Genomic DNA, 21139 nt, shown 5'->3' on the forward strand with positions numbered 1-21139 from the left:
CTAGGGATTCGGGTTGCTGACGGACACGCGGACGCTCCGCCAGGTGCTCCTAAGAGCAAGTCAGTCCCCGAAAATCAGCATTATGTGAGACAACACGCACCCGGACGGCGGGGCGAGGCAGCCAGAGCCACCGCGGAGGATGTAGGAGTCCCCGGTGCAGCCCACGCCCGTGTAGAGGAATTCGCCCCCGGTCGGATTGAGGTTGTCCCACGAGGCGCTGTTTTTGCCGGAGCCGAGGTTGATGCACTCCGAAATGGAGCCCGGTTCGCGGTAATGGGCGACAACCAGGCGGCCGCACTGTGCGTCCTGATACCCGCGAATCTCGAGCGCACCAGCGGACGTCGCCGCGAGGGCCAACGCGAGCAGAGCAGAGAACTTCGAGAAAGCGTACATGTTTCGGTCTGTCCATGGCCTGGGGGTAAGCAGGGGTAAAGACCAGGCGGAAGTGCACTTGCCTGCTGTTTGGTAGACTGTAAAACTGAGGGAAGAACTGGCCACCGTTGCCTTTTTATACCTAGCGGCGCAACGAGTGCTGGCCGCGGCGTGCTGATTAGCTAAGGGGCTAAGACCGGGACACATACACACTAGTACTTGCCGCGTTTAAATCGACTCGTTTGCTGTGATTGGCGGATGAAGGAGTCTTGGCGACGAGGCAGTTGGTCCAAACATTTATCGCTCTTCTAGTCACGGCGAGCGCACTGTAGTTGTTTAATACTTGTTTAATACTTACTGTTGGATGAGTTAGCCATATTCAATGGCCGATACTGTAACTACTCACAGCAAATCTATGGGCCAACCGATGGACCCAGTGGGGGGGGGCGCGTGCAGGAACGTTAACGGTGCAACCGTTAAGTTGAATACGAAATGAAACATGTGGGCGACGCTAGGATGGCACTTGACACGACGGTAGGCAAACGAACACCGCTCGCTCCGCGAGGCTACGGACTTGAACAACAGTTAGTCAAGGGTGAGCGCTGATGGCAATGACTCAATACCCGGTTCGGTCCGGTTTTCGGCCGCTTTTAGCCAACCTTGAGCGGAAAATTGGGATGAACCTGATCGCCGAACCTCAATGAGAGAAGTCACTTTCGGGCGTCCTCAATGAACCGGCCTCCGATGCGCGGCATGACGAACGCACGGGGTTTTGATTGGAAGAACGGCTGAACGAGTTGACGGCTCGTCGGAGGCCCGGCAAGCTCGTCGTGGGAGAGAAAGACATGCGTAGCCCACTGCGGGAGCAGATGAGCGAAGAAATGACTGGCAAATGTCAATAAAATATGCGCTGTTGCACACTTACTTTGTTTTGTTGAGCATTGGCCTTTCCCGTCCATCTCCCCCACGCCTTGAAGTTTAACTTGATCTCCGCATCCAACACTCCTCCCACTCCGCCCCATTTACCCATAACTCCCATTCGCGCCCGGTGAAATGGGAGGTGCGGAACTGGGACAGCACCGTCTCAGACAATGGATACTAGTTACTTCGCATTGGACCTTGGTGCGGACGGCAAATGCAGTCCCGCGCGGAGCTCCAGAACGCAAGAATCTTCCAGTGGGTGAACATCTGAAACGCCTTCGCGCCGAACAACCGAGTATGCATACCTTTGCCTGGATGTCTCGCTGACGTTGCTAGTCAACTTCGTCAACACCCTCGACCCGAACTGTGCCCGCCCGGGCAGTTGGCCATAGGCTGCAATGGAGGCAGTGCTTCCGCGCGGAGCCGATGCAATATCTGTACGAGATGTCGACGCAGACGCCGTTGAAAAGCGGGCGGCGGGCGTTGCCGGTGCTGGACCCTTGAGTGGACGCGGAAGAGAGAGAGAGAGCGAGTGTGGAGGCCAGGTGAGCGAGATTCGGTTGGAGTCAAGACCCGAGAAATATACGATGCGAGTGCCGCGCGTTATGTAGGAGTCCCCGCGAAGCTATGAACGAGTAAGCACAAGCCACGTTGAGGAACACCACATTCACCCGCAACGATAGCGCCACGCCGGCCTACCCTGGGCAAACGCGCCCACTGCCATTTAACGCATGACTTGCACAAGAACCGGGCCTTGCCAAGCGGGGCGGATGACGGATGACGAGCGGGATGTGGTGTGCAAGCACAAGAAGCGAGCATAGGACGGCAACCGGCCACCCGGCCGCGACACCCGTAGCCTTGCTAGCACACCCAGCTTACCGACCACACTACACGGTCTTCTTCTCCACATTCACACGCCGTCTTCAACCCGCTCCCGGCGCCGTCCGGACGTCCCCGCCACAAGCGCCGCCAGCAACAGCGCCGTCTCCAACTCTTCCCGAGACGCCGGGTTGACGCGGGAGGCGGGAGAAGGAGACGGGCGCGGGGAGTCGCCGGAGACCGGGCTGGTGGTTCGCTCGTGGACGGCATCTGGCCCTCTGCTGGCCTCTCGCGGCATTCAGCATTCGAGCCACCTCGGCAGCACTCGGCGCCGACGCAAGCCATGACAGTTCTCATCCTGAGACACTGCCAATCCGGGCCTGTGTATCCGTGCACCCTCGGGCACAACATGGACCAGGTGCTGCAGCACCACCCGGGCGAAGCCGAACGTTAACATGCTAGGCTGTTGTAAATGCAGAGTACCGCCGATGATGACAGATGACGCACTTTTCGCCCTCACTGGCGTATACATTGGCGCCCCTCCGGTTGCTTCTGGTCGCACCCAGCGCTCGTTCATCGCCGGGTCTGCGCTCACTGCACGCGTTTGAGCGGCAAGCGAAAGATGGAGGATTAGCTTACCTGTACGGTTTTGGTCTGTTTCATCTCCACCGCTCCAATCCACCCTTTGTGTCGTCGTCCGCGGGCGCGCTGGCGGCATGACAGCGCAATATACCAGCAAAGAGCTCGAGGAAGGAGAGATGGGACCGCCGCTCGACCAGCTCTCGACGGTTCCGCGGGTGGAGCGGTGAAGCACTTGCGTGCCAGTGCGGGGTGTCTGTCGTATGAGTGCTGGTAGCACCGTCGGAGCGAGTGCCGCAGCGGGTCCAGCCTTTGTCAGAGAAGTAGAAGTTGGAGGCCAGCCCCTGAGCCTGTCGGTCCGAGCAGGCCGACAGGCGGGGCGAGCGTCGCGCCTGTCGCACAGCACTCGTCATAGTCCACGAATGTGTTCGCAAGTTTTGGCCACGGAGGCCGTTTGCGTGGAGTGAAGGTGGGAGTCAAGAGGGAAGATCAACATCCGGAATCGCGCCGGATCAGCGTCGGACACTTGTGAGATGACCGACATTCCCAGCATCAACCTGGCAATCTATCAGAGAGGAAGCGCCGCCTCCCACGGCCATGCATCTTGCGATTCTTGCTCTTGACCACCAGCATCCCCTCACAGCTTGCAATGTCTGTTGTCAATGTCACAGGTAGGGTCTACCCTCGCTGCTGGGCTGCAAGTAACTGCTGTAGGTGGTACTGGTGGAGGTGGAGGCTCTGGTGGAGGACATGGAGGTGATGGCCATGGCCCTCAAATCCATGTAATGGGAGATAATACACAGTGTGTATTGGTGTTTACATTGCTACATTAATCTAATATGAAATTCATAGCATACATAGTGCAGCAAATACAGAGTGTAGGTGTAAGCAAGTGTTAAATATAAATATGACAATCATCTATCACAGTCCAAGAAGATATGTCCCTAATTCAATGGATCTCACCAATCAACTTCTTCCTCCGTCATCAGGCCATCTCTGAAATCCGGAAGAAGAATACTGGTGACTGGCTTTTGGAGCATCCAGAATTCTTGAAATGGAAATCAACAACAGGGAGCATACTTTGGTATACAGGGATTCGTGAGTCTAAATGACACATTTGAATACAAAAAACTAACTATTGTTGATAGCTGGCATGGGTAAAACAGTGCTTGCGTAATAGTCCTGAGTTTTCACAACCATATATACTGAGTATTGTTTGCAGATCCAAAGTTGTAGACTATCTTATGCAGCTTCAGGAGCAGGAGAAGAATTCCAACATTGGAGTGGCTTCAGTCTATCTGAACTACAAAGAGACAGAACTACAGAATGAAAGGAATTTGCTGGCAGCTATCTGGGGACAGCTAACCATAAACAAGGATATGTTGCAGGCCAGAAACCTCCATAAATCCCACAGGAGCAAAGGCACACATCCTAGTTTGTCTGAGATCCAACAGCTTACCTCAGCACTGGTTGCTACCTTCAAAACTGTCTATATTGTGGTGGATGCAATGGATGAATATCAACATGGTGAATACCATCCATTACTCATACAGTTTCTCCAGTTAGGAGGAAATGTGAATATTATGATAATGTCTAGGCCTCACCTTATTCTACCCTCACAAATGTCTGTTGTCAGTCTGCAGTTGCAGGCAGATGAAAGAGACATGAGATTATATATCACAACACAGATTGATCATCATCAAATCCTGAAGGAGTTTCTATATGAGAATATCAATCTTAGAGAAGAGGTGATTAATAAGATGATTGTCAAGGCTAATGGCATGTAAGTGTGGACATTTATTATGATATAGCAGGCTTATTTATATACAGGTTCTTGATGGTACAACTACAACTACAGCTTCTGAGTAATGCTCTGACAGTAGAGGCCCTAGAACAAGCTCTAGATGACTTGCCAGATGATCTGGGTATTGGATATGGCAGAACCATCGATTATATCAAGCTCCAATCAGAAAATCAAGCACAACTTGCAATGCTTGCTCTTGGATGGGTTTCACATGCAAAACGTCCACTGACAGTAACTGAACTGCAAACAGCACTTGCCATGACAACAAAAACTACCCAATTGCCTAATTCTAAGCAATTGATTAGAATTGGTCATATTATCAAGATATGCTGTGGGCTCATTACATATGACAAAGGATCAGACATTGTGCGTCTTGTACACTTTACTACACAGGCCTTCCTTGAGAAAGTCAGATCTGCTGAGTTCCCCAATATGCATGTCAGGATCACACATATCTTGTGTATCTATTTGCAATTAGTAGATGAGCTAAATAGTGATAATCCTCTGCTTGAATATGCCCAGAATATTCTGTTTCATGCAAAGGGTCGGGGAGAGGTAGTTCTTCAGTCAGAGTTGATTCAATGCATAGAACATATTCTAGTGAGGAATTACATGCATATTGAAAAGTATGGCTGGTGGTCAGAGCCATGGGACAACTTAGGGGTTGCAACATCAACATTAACTCCTCTGTCTGTTACAGTAACAGGAAATCTACTCCAGTTATCACAATATATTTTAAGTTGTATAAGAGGTCAGGATATAGCAATTATTTTTGCAGCTCTACAGGGTCATGAAGAGGTGTGCAAACTACTGTTTGCTAAGGACAGACAAGGAGCAGTAAATCTGGTGGATGCCTTTTATGGGACTGTGTTACATGCAGCTGCTGCATTGGGGGGCAACAAAGGAATTCTTCAATTATGTATAGAAAACAATTGTGAAGTAAATAAGATTGGTGGGTATTATGGAACTGCCCTTGAGACTGCAGCACATGGGGGAAACACAGAGACTGTGCAACTCTTACTCAACTCAGGAGCACAGGTGGATCTGGTTGCAGGGCCTTATGGGACTGCTCTTCAGGCTGCTGGATATCAGGGACACACAGAGACTGTGCAACTCTTGCTCAACTCAGGTGCACAGGTAGATCTGGTTACAGGGGAGTATGGAACCGCTCTTCAAGCTGCTGCATATGAGGGACACATAGGGACTGTGCAGCTCTTACTCAACTCAGGTGCACAGGTGGATTTGGTTGCAGGACACTATGGAACTGCTCTGCAGGCTGCTGCATCTATGGGAAATACAGAAACTGTGCAGCTCCTACTCAACTCAGGTGCACAGGTGGATTTGGTTGCAGGGCCCTATGGAACTGCTCTTCAGGCTGCTGCATATTGGGCACCTACAGAAACTGTTCAGCTCCTACTTAACTCAGGTGCACAGGTAGATCTGGTTGCAGGACACTATGGAACCGCTCTTCAAGGCTGCTGCATATGAGGGACACATAGGGACTGTGCAGCTCTTACTCAACTCAGGTGCACAGGTGGATCTGGTCTCAGGACACTTTGGAACTGCTCTTCAGGCTGCTGCATATGAGGGACACATAGGGACTGTGCAGCTCTTACTCAACTCAGGTGCACAGGTGGATCTGGTCTCAGGACACTTTGGAACTGCTCTTCAGGCTGCTGCATTTAGGGGAAACACAGAACCTGTGCAGCTTCTACTTAGCTCCGGTGCACAGGTGGATCTGGTCTCAGGACACTTTGGAACTGCTCTTCAGGCTGCTGCATATGGGGGACCTACAGAAACTGTTCAGCTCCTACTCAGCTCAGGTGCACAGGTGAATTTGGTTGCAGGGTACTATGGAACTGCTCTTCAGGCTGCTGCAGCTCAGGGACACACAGAGACAGTGCAGCTCTTGCTTAACACAGGTGCACAGGTAGATCTGGTTGCAGGGTATGATGAAACTGCTCTTCAGGCTGCTGCATATTGGGGACGCACAGGCATAGTGGAGCTCCTGCTCATCTCAGGTGCAAATGTGAATTTAGTTGCAGGATACTCTGGAACTGCTCTGCAGGCCGCTGCAACTGTGGGACACATAGAAACTGTGCAGCTTCTACTTAACTCAGATGCATATGTGGATCTAGTTGGAGGACATTTTGGCACTGCTCTTCAGGCTGCTGCATATCAGGGAGGCACAGAGACTGTGCAACTCTTACTCAACTCAGGTGCACAGGTGGATCAGGTTGCAGGGTACTATGGAACTGCTCTTCAGGCTGCTGCATATTGGGCACCTACAGAAACTGTTCAGCTCCTACTTAACTCAGGTGCACAGGTAGATCTGGTTGCAGGACACTATGGAACCGCTCTTCAAGCTGCTGCATATGAGGGACACATAGGGACTGTGCAGCTCTTACTCAACTCAGGTGCACAGGTGGATCTGGTCTCAGGACACTTTGGAACTGCTCTTCAGGCTGCTGCATATGAGGGACACATAGGGACTGTGCAGCTCTTACTCAACTCAGGTGCACAGGTGGATCTGGTCTCAGGACACTTTGGAACTGCTCTTCAGGCTGCTGCATTTAGGGGAAACACAGAACCTGTGCAGCTCCTACTTAGCTCAGGTGCACAGGTGGATCTGGTCTCAGGACACTTTGGAACTGCTCTTCAGGCTGCTGCATCCGGGGGAAACTTGAACACAGCAACTGTCCAGCTCCTACTCAACACAGGTGCACAGGTGGATCTGGTTGCAGGGTACTATGGAACTGCTCTTCAGGCTGCTGCATTTGGGGGACATATAGAAACTGTGCAGCTCTTGCTCAATGCAGGTGCACAGGTGGATCTGGTCTCAGGACACTTTGGAACTGCTCTTCAGGCTGCTGCATCCGGGGGAAACTTGAACACAGCAACTGTCCAGCTCCTACTCAACACAGGTGCACAGGTGGATCTGGTTGCAGGGTACTATGGAACTGCTCTTCAGGCTGCTGCATTTGGGGGACATATAGAAACTGTGCAGCTCTTGCTCAATGCAGGTGCACAGGTGGATCTGGTCTCAGGACACTTTGGAACTGCTCTTCAGGCTGCTGCATATCAGGGACACACAGAGACTGTCCAGCTCCTGCTTAACTCAGGTGCACAGGTAGATCTGGTTACAGGTGAGTATGGAACCGCTCTTCAAGCTGCTGCATATGAGGGACACATAGGGACTGTGCAGCTCTTACTCAACTCAGGTGCACAGGTGGATCTGGTCTCAGGACACTTTGGAACTGCTCTTCAGGCTGCTGCATATCAGGGACACACAGAGACTGTCCAGCTCCTGCTTAACTCAGGTGCACAGGTAGATCTGGTTACAGGGGAGTATGGAACCGCTCTTCAAGCTGCTGCATATGAGGGACACATAGGGACTGTGCAGCTCTTACTCAACTCAGGTGCACAGGTGGATCTGGTCTCAGGACACTTTGGAACTGCTCTTCAGGCTGCTGCATTTGGGGGACATATAGACACTGTGCAGCTCTTGCTCAATGCAGGTGCAAATGTACATCTAGTTACAGGGGAGTATGGAACTGCTCTTCAGGCTGCTGCATCCAGGGGAAACACAGAGACTGTGCAGCTCTTACTCAACTCAGGTGCACAGGTAAATCTGGTTGCAGGTTACTATGGAACTGCTCTTCAGGCTGCTGCATCTCTTGGATTTACAGAAACTATCAAGCTCCTGCTTGACTCAGGTGCACAGGTGGATCAGGTTGCAGGGTACTATGGAACTGCTCTTCATGCTGCTGCATATGAGGGACATACAGAGACTGTGCAGCTCCTGCTCAACTCAGGTGCACAGGTGGATCTAGTTGCTGGAAAGTACAGAACACCTTTGCTGGCCGCCTTATATTCTTTCAATTCCCCTTGGAGGCCCCTCAACACTACTAACATCTATCACATTATCTCCACTCTCCTCATTGCTGGTGCAAAAAGCAAATATCCAGTCATCTACAACCCAGTAACACAAAATACCATCTGGTCTCTTCTCTTGAGACCACATAAGGGAAACCATATCTGGACCCCTGACAAACCATTGATCTGCACCATGTGTGATTTGGCCTGTGGGATGGCTGTCTCTGGCACTACACCAGATCATCCTCACTTGTACTATGATGATGATAAGAATGATGCTGATGGTAATAATAACGTGGATTAGAGTCACCCCGACAACTGAGATGAAAACGGGAGGATTTTTTAAAATTTTAATGAAGGTAATAATGGTTGAAAAAATAGTGACCTTTATTGATTAGAAAAAAAGTTTTAAATAATGTCAACTAGATAGAAAGGAAATCTGACCAGAAAAATATTTCTCAGATTGTAGGAGAAAAAGGGTGCATATGTGGGAAAAATGGAAGATATCTGGGCATAAGAGGCTTTTTTGTATAACAATGTTGATTCCTTTTTTTCTGATAAGATTGCTGTTCTACTTATTGGGTCTTTTTTAAATCCATTTTTCCCAATAAATAAAGGTGGCCCTTTTTGGGGTCATTATTACCTTAATTAAAATTTTAAAAAATCCTCCAGTCTTGTTCCCATTCCTCGGGGTGAGTCTCATAGGTAGCTGGAACCTATATCATGTGAATGAAAATTTATTTATCCTAATCTGAGCATTATCAAGTCAATTCATTCATCCCAATCCTATTATTAAGCACACACTAAATACCCCTACGCATAGCTCCACACCCGCGCCAGACTGTCCCCGCTCCCGGTGGCGAGCAGGTTCGCCGCGGGGCTGAGGTCGATCGAGATGACCGAGTTCTTGTGCCCCTGGAGGAGCGCGTGCACCGCGCCCGCGCGGTCCCAGAACTGCACGCCGCGGTCCTTCGAGCCGGACACGATCCACTGCGCGTCGTGCGAGACCGCGACGGAGAGCACGTAGTCCTCGACGTTCATTAATATTTTTTGGGAGACAAAATGGAATAGGGAGACACACCTTGTGCCCGAGGAAGTCCCGCGTGCAGACCGCGCGGCCCTCCGGCGCGGCGCCCGCCTCCCTCTTCACCTTGCCCCCGCCCGCGAGCGCGGACACGTCCCAGTGCTTGAGCGTCCTGTCGAGGCTCCCGCTGATCACGCCGCGCCCGTCGGGGGTGAAGACGACGCTGTACACGCTGTCGCGGTGCCCGCGGAGGCGCTCGAGCAGGACGCCGCTGTCCGCGTCCCAGATGCGCACGACGTTGTCCAGCGACCCCGCGGCGACGTGCCGCCCGTCCGGGGACAGCGCGACGCTCGTGACGCCCGCGTCCGGGCCCTCGCGCGCGCCGTCGCGGCTGACGCCGGCTCGTCGACGGCGAGGACGAGCGGCGGCCCGCCGTCCATGTCCCACACGCGCGCGGTCCGGTCGCCCGAGCCCGAGACGATGCGCCGCCCGTCGCGCGAGAAGTCGAGGGAATAGATCTCCTGGGTGTGCCCGGAGAAGATTTGGGCGACAGTGCCTTTGGTGATGTCCCAGATCTGGTGAGTTGATCAGTACGACGAGGTAAAAAATATGTCGACAGAGAAGAGGACAGGGCGGGATCGTTGGGATCAAGGCGTGCGAATACGGGGGAAGGGCAGCGGATGGGCGAGGGGTGAATGAGGGGGCAAACAAAAGAGATGTGTGTTAGCGTAATGAGTAATGAGGGTAAACGGCGAGAGAATTAGTAGCAGCGGGGACAGAGGAAGTAGCCAGACGGGACAGGGTATGCTGTCGCGCAGACAAGGCGCGAGCTCCGCCAACCTCGTGTGCCGGCCATCACAATCACATGGAGGCACGGCGAGAACGAGAGAAGAATGGGCAGGGAGCAGAAGAGAGGATAGAAAGAAAGGCAAGCATGACGCGGGAGCAGGAATGCAGGGACAGAAAACAGACACGCACCCTGATCTTCCGGTCCTCCGCCCCCGTCGCCAAAAAGCGCCCATCCGGGCTGAACCTTACGCTCCGGATGTAAAGGTCGCCCGCGGGGCCGCTGACGTCGTCGACCAGCACACTAGCGACCTATCGGCACGCGAGGACAACGAACACGGCGCGACGCACCTGGTCTTGCGACCCGTCTTGACGTCAAATATCTGCGCCGACCGATTACACCCCTCGCCAAATAGCGCCCATCCGCGGAGAACTGCACGCAGCAGACGACGCTGTTCGCTTATCATCAACACACACGAAGGAAACGAAAAGGAAGGGAGGATGCAAAAGAGAGCGACGCAAGGAAAAGGGAAGGAAAGCCAGGGAGCAAAATAAAAGAAGGGCACTCACGTCGCATGCGCGAACGTATGCAGCAGCTGCACGCTCTCCAGCCGTCTCGGCCTGATGCGCGGGTTCCACTGGCACACCGCGAACCAGTCCGCGCCCTCCTTCTTCATGTCCGCCGGCAGACTGGCGACGTCCAGCCCGTCGACCCACGCCGGGAACGGCTCGTCCTCGCGCTCGCGGTCGCGTTCTTTGTCGGCGTCCTTCTCCCGGCCCGCGTCGCGCTCCAGCGCGGGCATCAGGGCAAGGCCGGAAGTAGAGGTAGAAGCAGGCGCGGACCGGAGGACGGGCATCGGCGGGAGGGGCAGATGCGAGTGGTCCGGTAGACGATGGGCCGACGTTGACGCCGCTGCCGTCATCGGGCGCCCGGGGCTGTCGGCGCTGGACGGCGGTAAGGCTGCGCGGCCATGCGGGCTGTCGTGCTCTGACACCCATAAGCGCGGGGAACGACTGATGATAACGTATTACGCACCTTTGGTCAGTCTGAGCCGCTTGGCATCGCGCTCGCCCCCGCGGTCCCTGTCCCTGTCGCCGTCCCGAGAGCGCTCGCCGCGGTCCCGCTCGCGGTCGGCGGGAATTCCCGGCCCGCCGAGCCCCGGCCCCGCGCTGCGCGACACCTGCAGCTCCGCGCGGAGGTGTGCGATCTCCTCCTCGTAGCGCGTGCGCAGCTTCCCGTGCTGCACCTCCAGCTCGTACAGCGCCTGGCGTATGATATTCAGCTCGTTTATCTGCGTGTTCACTGCCATTCCGTCAGCAAGGGAACGAGGGAAGGCTGGCCACACGCCGTGCGACGAGGCGCTCGTACTTTGCGCTGACGCCGCCGACGAAGCCGGAGACGGGGAAGGGGCACGGCGCTGGGACACGTCAGCGGTCATGGTGGTTGGGAAGAATGGGGCAGACGCACGTTATATATCCCCGACATTCTCGCTTGTTCTCTCTTATAGTAACGCGTCGGCACTATAAGACGCGTCCTTCCCCCACAAGAGCATGCATGCAGCACATACTTAAGTCTTAGTCGCGGCGTGATGCCACGCAGACTGCCCGCCAGACCCCGGAAGCGCCGGGCCATATCTTGAGCTACAGAGCGTCGTTCGAGTCCGTGCGGGCAGCGTTTGACCCACCAGCAACGCGTTGGTGGTAGATGAGGAAAAGTCATCATGGTGACGTCCTGTGACTGATGTGAAGAGCGAAGATCGGCCATCACGGGTTTTTTGCCCTTTTCTTCTCTCCCGCCCTCCACGCTGCGCGTCATCCGCCAGCGCCACGGCCAATGCGCAAGACGGCTTCCCCAGGCGAGTGTGCTGTTCAAGTACTAGTGGCTGCCGCGCGCGCGTGTCGTTTACGCTCGCGGGGCATCGTCGTCGCCCCAGCACCGTCATATGTTTTGCTAAAGAGACATGGGTGAGCGACGCACTCGACATTCCACTCACTCCTTTGCGCAACGACTCCGACTTGCGGTCGTCATGAAGCACATCGTCAATCCACACACACAATCCACACAGGTCTAAAAGGGCTGTCAGCGGCGCCGGAAGGGGTAGGCGTCCGTTCTCCGCTCTTTCCTTGGCAGCGTTGTGACTCCCACCCGCCAGGGCCGCCGTTTAAGCGACGCGCTCGTTGCGGCCAACAACTGCACGCTCGCAGACGACAGGCCCGACTGTCTGCGCCGCGTCCCGTTTGCCTTTGCCGCATTCGGCGCCGCGGTCGACCGCCGGATGTGCGCGGCTAGCGCAGCCTGCAGACCGTCTGGCGCCCGTCCATCGACGGCGAGGTCCGTGTCGAGGGGAGACTATGCGAAGGTGCGTCGCGCCCGCTGTGCTTTCACGGCATCATGATGGCGTCATTGCACGCAGCTGCTGTTTGTGTCGGGTAACGCGGACGACGAGGGGACGGAGTAAGCACCACCGTTCCAGCCGTTGGTTTGACGCCCGCTGCAGGTTCTTCTCCCTGGGCAGCACCAACATGATGTTCTCGTTCTCGCGCACCTCTCCGAGTCCTCGTCGATATCACCCGCAGCACCAACAGCGAATTCCTCGAGGATCTCCAGTCCAAGCATGGTTTGACATCGCTTCAGGCGGCTGATTTAAGCGCAGTTATCTCCCCCCAGATCCTGCGGCTCGGACAGCTCTATCCGGACGACCCAGTCCAGGTGCGCCGATATGCATTTCGTCCCCAGCTGGTCTGCTGATACCCGCGCCAGGGCTCGCCCTTCGGCACCGGGAACGCCTCGTGTCTATGCCCGAATTCAAGCGCCTCGCTGCGTTCCAGGGCGACTACCTCTTCGTCGGCGCGCGCCGGTTCCACGCCGCGCGCACGCAGAACACGTGGAGCTTCCGTGCGTGTGTCCGTCGTTGCCATATGAGGCCTGCTGACATAACACTGCGCCAGTCAGCAAGCGCGGCAAAAGCGCGGCCGTCCTCGGCGCCTTCCACGGCAGCGACGTCCCGCTGTGGCTCCCGCCGGCGCCCGATGTCCCGGCCGCCTCCGGCCGGGGCCGGCTTCGCGCCGAACAACGCGCTGAGTACACACACCCCTCCGCTCGATACTAGTACGCTGCGCTGACAGATGTCATAGTCAACTTTGTCAACACCCTCGACCCCAACAGACCCCCCGCTGATGCAGTTGTCGGCGCCAACGGGCCCGGGCTGTGGTGCGCCGGTGGCCGCGGTGGCCGCCCGCGGCGCGCGTGCTGCTCACGCTGGGCGGCCCCGGGCCCGACGCGGCGAATCTGACTGTGGACGGCTTCCGCGTGGCGCCGATGCGGTATTTGTACGCGATGTTGCTCGCGGACGCGACGGTGGAGCCGGGGCTGGACCCTTGAGTGGACGCGGAAGAGGGAGGGAGGGAGGGAGGCCTGGTGTGGAGGCGAGGCGAGCGGGGTTCGGGTAGAGTGTGTCAAGGCCCGCCGAGAAATATACGACAGTGCGACTCGGAGTGCAGTCCCCAGCGGTGGTGCAACAGGCTGGAAGCTGTGAGTAAGCACGGAACAAGGTACCGCCTATGAACGCAGATTTTGGGGCTTCAGCCTCTCACTTTCGCGCTGGCGCTGCCCGAGTTTGAGCGAGCGAGACCGACGGGCGCGCGTTACGATGTTGTCCCGCCAGTGCTATGATCGCGGTCCCTCCTTTCTCGTCATGCGCGTGCGCGCTGGCGGCGTGACGGTGGAATACAAGTCGCAGGAGATGTGGGGAGTAAAACTCGAATGCCGCGAGCGGCCCAACAGGGGGGACAGATGCCGCCCATGAGCGGACCACCAGCCCGGTCCCCGCGCCCGTCTCCTTCTCCGGCCTCCCGCGTCAACATGGCGTCGTATACTAGAAGAGTCGGGCGCCGGCCCGAAGAGTCGGAGACAGCGCTGCTGCTGGCGGCACTTGTGGCGGGGGGACGTCCGGACGGCGCCGGGAGCGGGTTGAAGGCGGGGAGTGAATGTGAATAAGACGGTGGGTTGTGGTTGGTCAGCCGAATGCCACCGTTTCTCGTCGTGCGCGTGCGCGCTGGCGGCGTGATGGTGGACTATACCAGCAAAGAGGGCAAACTTGAAGGAGAGGTGGGACGGCCGCTCAACCAGCTTCAGCGGTCCTCCGCGGGTTGAACGGTGAAGTGCTGCGTGCCAGTGCAGGGTTCTGTCTGTCTGACCGTCGGAGCGGGTGCCGCAGCGGGTCAACTGGCAGCCGACTAGTATCGGTGTCCTCATATTAGTCCGAGAAGTAGGCCCTGGAAGGCCTGTCGGTCCGAACAGCGCAACAGGCGGGGCGATAGTCGCACTTGTCGCACAGCACTTGTCATGGTCCACGCGTGTGTTCGCAAGTTTTTGCCACGGAGGCGGTTCGCGCGGAGTGTCAAGAGAGAAGATCAAGGCTTACCACATCGATCAGCCTCGGACACTTGTTAGACGCCCGACATTCCCATCATCAGCCCAATCTATCATCGAGGAAGCGCCGCCTCTTGGCCGCCTCCCACGGCCAGTGCATCTTGCTCTTGACTACCACCATCCTTTCGCAGCTTGCAATGTCCGTCGTCAATGTCGCAGGTAGGGTCTGCCCTTGCTAGTGGGCTGCAAGTAACTGCTGTAGGTGGTACTGGGGGAGGTGGAGGCTCTGGTGGAGGACATGGAGGTGATGGGCATGGCCCTCAAATCAACATGAATCTAATGGGAGATACCCAGTGTGTATGGTGCTTCGCATTGTATATCATTCTGATATGAATCTATAGCATACATGGAGCCAGCACTGAGTGTAGGTGCAGCAAGTTTTATGCATCAATAATAATCTATTGCAGTCCAAGAAGATATGTCCCTAATTCAATGGATCTCACCAATCAACTTCTTCCTCCGTCATCAGGCCATCTCTGAGATCCGGAAGAAGAATACTGGGGACTGGCTTTTGGAGCATCCAGAATTCTTGAGATGGAAAGCAGGAACAGGGAGCATACTTTGGTGCACAGGGATTCGTGAGTCTAAAAGACATATTTGGTTACAAAAACTAACTATTGTTGATAGCTGGCATGGGTAAAACAGTGCTTGTGTAATAGTTCTGGGTTCTTACAACTTATATGTACTGAGTTTTGTTTGCAGATCCAAAGTGGTAGACTATCTTATGCAGCTTCAGGAGCAGGAGAAGAATTCCAACATTGGAGTGGCTTCAGTCTATCTGAACTACAAAGAGACAGAACTACAGAATGAAAGGAATTTGCTGGCAGCTATCTGGGGACAGCTAACCATAAACAAGGATATGTTGCAGGCCAGAAACCTCCATAAATCCCACAGGAGCAAAGGCACACATCCTAGTTTGTCTGAGATCCAACAGCTTACCTCAGCACTGGTTGCTACCTTCACAACTGTCTATATTGTGGTTGATGCAATGGATGAATATCAACATGGTGAATACCATCCATTACTCATACAGTTTCTTCAGTTGGGAGGAAATGTGAATATTATGATAATGTCTAGGCCTCATCTTGGTCTACCCTCACAATATTCTGTTGTTAATCTGCAGTTACAGGCAGATGAAAGAGATATGAGATCATATATCACAGCACAGATTGACCGTCATCAAATCCTTAAGGAGTTTCTATATGACGATATTAATCTTCAAGAAAAAGTGATTAATAAGATGATTGTTAAGGCTAATGGCATGTAAGTCTGGACATTTATTATGATATAGCAGGCTTATTTATATACAGGTTCTTGATGGTACAACTACAACTCCAGCTTCTGAGTACCGCTCTAACAATAGAGGCACTGGAACAAGCTTTGGATGACTTGCCAGATGATCTGGGTATTGGATATGGCAGAACCATAGATTATATTAAGCTCCAACCAGAAAATCAAACAGAACTTGCAATACTTGCTCTGGGATGGATTTCACATGCAAACCGTCCACTAAGGGTCATTGAACTGCAGACAGCACTTGCTATGTCAACAAAAACTACCGAATTGCCTAATTCTAAGCAATTGATTAGAATTGGTCATATTATTAAGATATGCTGTGGGCTCATTACATATGACAAAGGATCAAATATTGTGCGTCTGGTACACTTTACTACTCAGGCCTTCCTGGAGAAGATCAGATCTGCTGAGTTCCCAGATATGCATGTCAGGATCACACATACCTTGTGTATCTATTTGCAATTAGTAGATGAGCCAAATATTGATAATCCTCTGCTTGAATATGCCCAGAATATTCTGTTTCATGCAAAGGGTCGGGGAGAGGTAGTTCTTCAGTCAGAGTTGATTCAATGCATAGAACATATTCTAGTGAGGAATTACATGTATATTGAAAAGTATGGCTGGTGGTCAGAGCCATGGGACAACTTAAGGGTCACAACATCAACATTAACTCCTCTGTCTGTTACAGTAACAGGAAATCTACTCCAGTTATCACAATATATTTTAAGTTGTATAAGAGGTCAGGATATAGCAATTATTTTTGCAGCTCTACGGGGTCATGAAGAGGTGTGCAAAGTACTGTTTGCTAAGGAGAGACAAGGAGCAGTAAATCTGGTGGATGACTTTTATGGGACTGTGTTACATGCAGCTGCATTGGTGGGCAACAAAGGAATTCTTCAATTATGTATAGAAAACAATTGTGAAGTAAACAAGATTGGTGGAAGGTATGGAACTGCTCTTCAAGCTGCTGCCAATGAGGGACACACAGAGACTGTACAGCACCTGCTCAAGTCAGGTGCACAGATGGATTTGGTTGCAGGGGAGTATGGAACTGCTCTTCAGGCAGCTGCTAACAGGGGACAGATAGAGACTGTGAAGGTCCTGCTCAACTCAGGTGCACAGGTGGATCTGGTTGCAGGTCCTTATGGGACTGCTCTTCAGGCTGCTGCATTTGGGGGACATATAGAAACTGTCCAGCTCCTGATCAACTCAGGTGCACAGGTGGATTTGGTTGCAGGACACTATGGAACTGCTCTGCAGGCTGCTGCATCTATGGGAAATACAGAAACTGTGCAGCTCCTACTCGACTCAGGTGCACAGGTGGATTTGGTTGCAGGGGAATATGGAACTGCTCTGCAGGCTGCTGCATCTATGGGAAATACAGAACCTGTGCAGCTCCTACTTAGCTCAGGTGCACAGGTGGATTTGGTTGCAGGGGAATATGGAACTGCTCTGCAGGCTGCTGCATCTATGGGAAATACAGAAACTGTGCAGCTCCTACTCAACTCAGGTGCACAGGTGGATTTGGTTGCAGGGCCCTATGGAACTGCTCTTCAGGCTGCTGCATTTTATGGGAGGACACCCATTGTTCAGCTTCTGCTCAACTTAGGTTCACATGTGGATCTGGTTGCAGGGTACCATGGAACTGCTCTTCAGGCTGCTGCATATTGTGGGAGCACAGAGACTGTGCAGCTCCTACTCAATGCAGATGCACAGGTGGATCTTGTTGCAGGATACCATGGAACTGCTGTTCAGGCTGCTGCATCTCGTGGAAACACAGAGACTGTGCAGCTCCTACTTAACTCAGGTGCACAGGCTAATCTGGTTGCTGGATACTTTGGAACTGCTCTGCAGGCTGCTGCCCAGGAGGGACACACAGAGATTGTGCAGCTCTTACTCAACTCTGGTGCACATGTGGATCTGATTGCAGGAAACTATGGAACTGCTCTTCTGGCTGCTGCAAATAAGGGACATACAGAGACTGTCCAGCTCCTGAAAGGACCTGCTCTTCAGGCTGCTGGATATCAGGGACACACAGAGACTGTGCAGCTCTTGCTCAGCTCAGGTGCACAGGTGAATTTGGTTGCAGGGTACTATGGAACTGCTCTTCAGGTTGCTGCATTTAGGGGAAACACAGAACCTGTGCAGCTTCTACTTAGCTCTGGTGCACAGGTGGATCTGGTCTCAGGACACTTTGGAACTGCTCTTCAGGCTGCTGCATGTGGGGGACCTACAGAAACTGCTCAGCTCCTACTCAACTCCGGTGCACAGGTGGATTTGGTTGCAGGGCCCTATGGAACTGCTCTTCAAGCTGCTGTATTTAGGGGAAACATAGAGATCGTCCACCTCTTGCTCAACACAGGTGCACAGGTGGATCTGATTGCAGGTAAATATGGAACTGCTCTTCAGGTTGCTGCATCCAGGGGAAACATAGAGACTGTCCAGCTCTTGCTCAACTTAGGTGCACAGGTAAATCTGGTTGCAGGTTACTATGGAACTGCTCTTCAGGCTGCTGCATCTCTTGGATTTACAGAAACTGTCAAGCTCCTGCTTAACTCAGGTGCACAGGTGGATCTGATTGCAGGATACTATGGAACTGCTCTTCATGCTGCTGCATATGAGGGACATACAGAGACTGTGCAGCTCTTGCTGAACTCAGGTGCACAGGTGGATCTAGTTGCTGGAAAGTACAGAACACCTTTGCTGGCTGCCTTATATTCTTTCAATTCCCCTTGGAGGCCCCTCAAAACTACTAACATCTATCACATCATCTCCACTCTCCTCAACGCTGGTGCAAAAAGGAAATATCCAGTCATCTACAACCCAGTAACACAAAACACCATCTGGTCTCTTCTCTTGAGACCACACTGGGGAAACCATATCTTGACACCAGACAAACCTTTAATCTGCACCATGTGTGATTTGGCCTGTGGTATGGCTTTCTCTGGCCCCGTGACAAATTATTATGATGTGTATGATGATGGCAAAGATGATGATAGCAATAAGAATGTGGATTAGGGCTTGGAACTTCTAGTGACCACATGTAAATGAAAAATTTATTTATACTGATCTTAGCATTATCCAGTCAAGTCAATTCCCAATCCTATTACTAAGCACACCCTCGCACCCACCCCCTACGCATAGCTCCACACCCGCGCCAGACTGTCCCCGCTCCCGGTGGCGAGCAGGTTCGCCGCGGGGCTGAGGTCGATCGAGATGACCGAGTTCTTGTGCCCCTGGAGGAGCGCGTGCACCGCGCCCGCGCGGTCCCAGAACTGCACGCCGCGGTCCTTCGAGCCGGACACGATCCACTGCGCGTCGTGCGAGACAGCAACGGATAGCACGTAGTCCTCGACGTTTATTAATATTTTTTGGGAGATAAAATGGAATAGGGAGACACACCTTGTGCCCGAGGAAGTCCCGCGTGCAGACGGCACGGCCCTCCGGCGCGACGCCCGCCTCCCTCTTCACCTTGCCCCCCGCTCGCGAGCGCGGACACGTCCCAGTACTTGAGCGTCTTGTCGAGGCTCCCGCTGATCACGCCGCGCCCGTCGGGGGTGAACACCACGCTGTACACGCTGTCCCGGTGCCCGCGGAGGCGTTCCAGCAGCACACCGCTGTCCGCGTCCCAGATCCGGACGACATTGTCCAGCGACCCCGGCGGCGACGTACCTTCCATCCGGGGACAGCGCCACACTCGTGACACCTGCGTCCTGGCCGTCACGTGTTCCGTCGCGGCTGGCGGCCGGCGAGGGCGCGGGCTCGTCGACGGCGAGGATGAGCGGCGGCCCGCCGTCCATGTCCCACACGCGCGCGGTCCGGTCTCCCGAGCCGGACACGATGCGCCCGGCCGTCGCGCGAGAAGTCGAGCGAGTAGATCTCCTGGGTGTGCCCCGAGAATATTTGGGCGACGGTGCCCTTCGTGATGTCCCAGATCTGGTGCGTTGATCAGTACAACGAGTTTAAAAAAATATGATGACACAGAAGAGGAGGGAGTAGAATGGTTGGGATCAACGCGTAGAGATACGGGGAAAGGGTGAATGGAGCGGGCAGACGAAATGGATATGCCCGGGTTGTTCAGCAAATGAACAATGAGTGTGAATGGGACGGGACAAGGTATGCTGCCGCGCAGAGTCGCCGCAGACAAGGCGTAAGTGCGGCCAAGCCCGTGGACTGGCCGTCACAATTAAACGGAGGCGAGAAGAGACGTCGAGGAGCAACGACGATGAACCAAGGAATAACCCTAGCAGGAGGAGAAAAAACAGAAAGGAGCACTCACCCGTATCTTCCGGTCCTCCGCCCCCGTCGCCAAGAATCGCCCATCCGGGCTAAACCGCACGCTCCGAATGTAAAGGTCCCCAGCCGGCCCACTGACGTCGTCGACCAGCACACTGTCCACACATCAGCGCGCGGAATAATAAGGAAAGGCAGCCACGCACCTCGTCTTGCGGCCCGTCTTGACGTCAAATATCTGCGCCGAGCGGTTGCAGCCCGTCGCCAAATAGCGTCCGTCCGCGGAGAATTGGACACAACAGACAACTCTGTCCGCTTATCAGCGACACATACGAAAGAAAGGAAAGGAGGAACGGAGGGAAAGGGTCCAAGAAAACAAATGTGAACAGCAAAGTACTCACGTCGCATGCGCAAACGTATGCAACAACTGCACGCTCTCCAGCCGCCGCGGCCGGATGCGCGGGTTCCACACCGCGAACCAGTCCGCGCCCTCCTTCTTCATGTCCGCCGGCAGACTTGCTATGTCCAGCCCGTCGACCCACGCCGGGAACGGCTCCTCCTCGCGGTCGCGCTCGCCGCGCTCCTTGTCGGTCTCGCGCTCGGGTGCGGGAATTAAGGCAAGTGCAGAGGTAGAAGTAGAGGGAGCGGAGCGGAGGAGCGGCATCGGCGGGAGGGGCAGATGGGAGTGGTCGGGCAGTCTATGCGCCGAAGTCGATGCCGCTGCCGTCATCGGGCGCCCGGGGCTCTCGGCGCTGAGACCGGTAGGTGGTGGGGCGGTACGAGAGAGAGTGCGTGCGGGCTGTCGTGCTCTGACAGGCCCATAAGCGGGGGGAACGAACGAATGATGACGTAGGGCATATTAGGACACACCTTTGGTCAGTCTGAGCCGCTTGGCGTCGCGCTCGCCCCCGCGGTCCCTCTCCCGCTGGTCCCTCTCCCTGTCGCCGTCCCGGGATCGCTCCGTGCGGTCAGCGGGGATACCCGGCCCGCCGAGCCC

General features: G+C 54.3%; 5 protein-coding genes across 5 annotated transcripts; 1 reads left to right on the forward strand and 4 right to left on the reverse strand.

The window, feature by feature from the left end:
* MIND_00118700 (uncharacterized protein) lies at positions 1 to 393 on the reverse strand (the record flags this gene model as incomplete). The annotated part of the gene is made up of 2 exons (XM_037358125.1): positions 1 to 49; positions 101 to 393. The coding sequence occupies 2 exons, from the start codon at positions 391 to 393 to the stop codon at positions 1 to 3; spliced, it is 342 nt and encodes a 113-aa protein (XP_037226035.1).
* A 5558-nt stretch (positions 394 to 5951) lies between these two features.
* Positions 5952 to 8675, forward strand: MIND_00118800 (uncharacterized protein; the record flags this gene model as incomplete). The annotated part of the gene is made up of 1 exon (XM_037358126.1): positions 5952 to 8675. One exon carries the CDS (start codon positions 5952 to 5954, stop codon positions 8673 to 8675), a length of 2724 nt encoding a protein of 907 aa, XP_037226036.1.
* Positions 8676 to 9184: 509 nt separating this feature from the next.
* MIND_00118900 (Chromatin associated protein) lies at positions 9185 to 11620 on the reverse strand (the record flags this gene model as incomplete). Its single annotated transcript, XM_037358127.1, has 7 exons — positions 9185 to 9400; positions 9453 to 9744; positions 9792 to 9970; positions 10374 to 10485; positions 10533 to 10640; positions 10752 to 11169; positions 11218 to 11620. 7 exons carry the CDS (start codon positions 11618 to 11620, stop codon positions 9185 to 9187), a joined length of 1728 nt encoding a protein of 575 aa, XP_037226037.1.
* A 7423-nt stretch (positions 11621 to 19043) lies between these two features.
* On the reverse strand, positions 19044 to 19588 carry MIND_00119200 (WD40 repeat-like protein; the record flags this gene model as incomplete). Its single annotated transcript, XM_037358128.1, has 3 exons — positions 19044 to 19259; positions 19312 to 19372; positions 19419 to 19588. 3 exons carry the CDS (start codon positions 19586 to 19588, stop codon positions 19044 to 19046), a joined length of 447 nt encoding a protein of 148 aa, XP_037226038.1.
* A 41-nt stretch (positions 19589 to 19629) lies between these two features.
* On the reverse strand, positions 19630 to 20872 carry MIND_00119300 (Chromatin associated protein; the record flags this gene model as incomplete). The annotated part of the gene is made up of 4 exons (XM_037358129.1): positions 19630 to 19845; positions 20189 to 20300; positions 20349 to 20450; positions 20544 to 20872. The coding sequence occupies 4 exons, from the start codon at positions 20870 to 20872 to the stop codon at positions 19630 to 19632; spliced, it is 759 nt and encodes a 252-aa protein (XP_037226039.1).
* Between the last annotated feature and the right edge of the window lie 267 nt (positions 20873 to 21139).

Source organism: Mycena indigotica (assembly GCF_014461135.1).
Source record: "Mycena indigotica strain 171206Taipei chromosome Unknown Mind.scaff0001, whole genome shotgun sequence".
NCBI lineage: Eukaryota > Fungi > Basidiomycota > Agaricomycetes > Agaricales > Mycenaceae > Mycena > Mycena indigotica.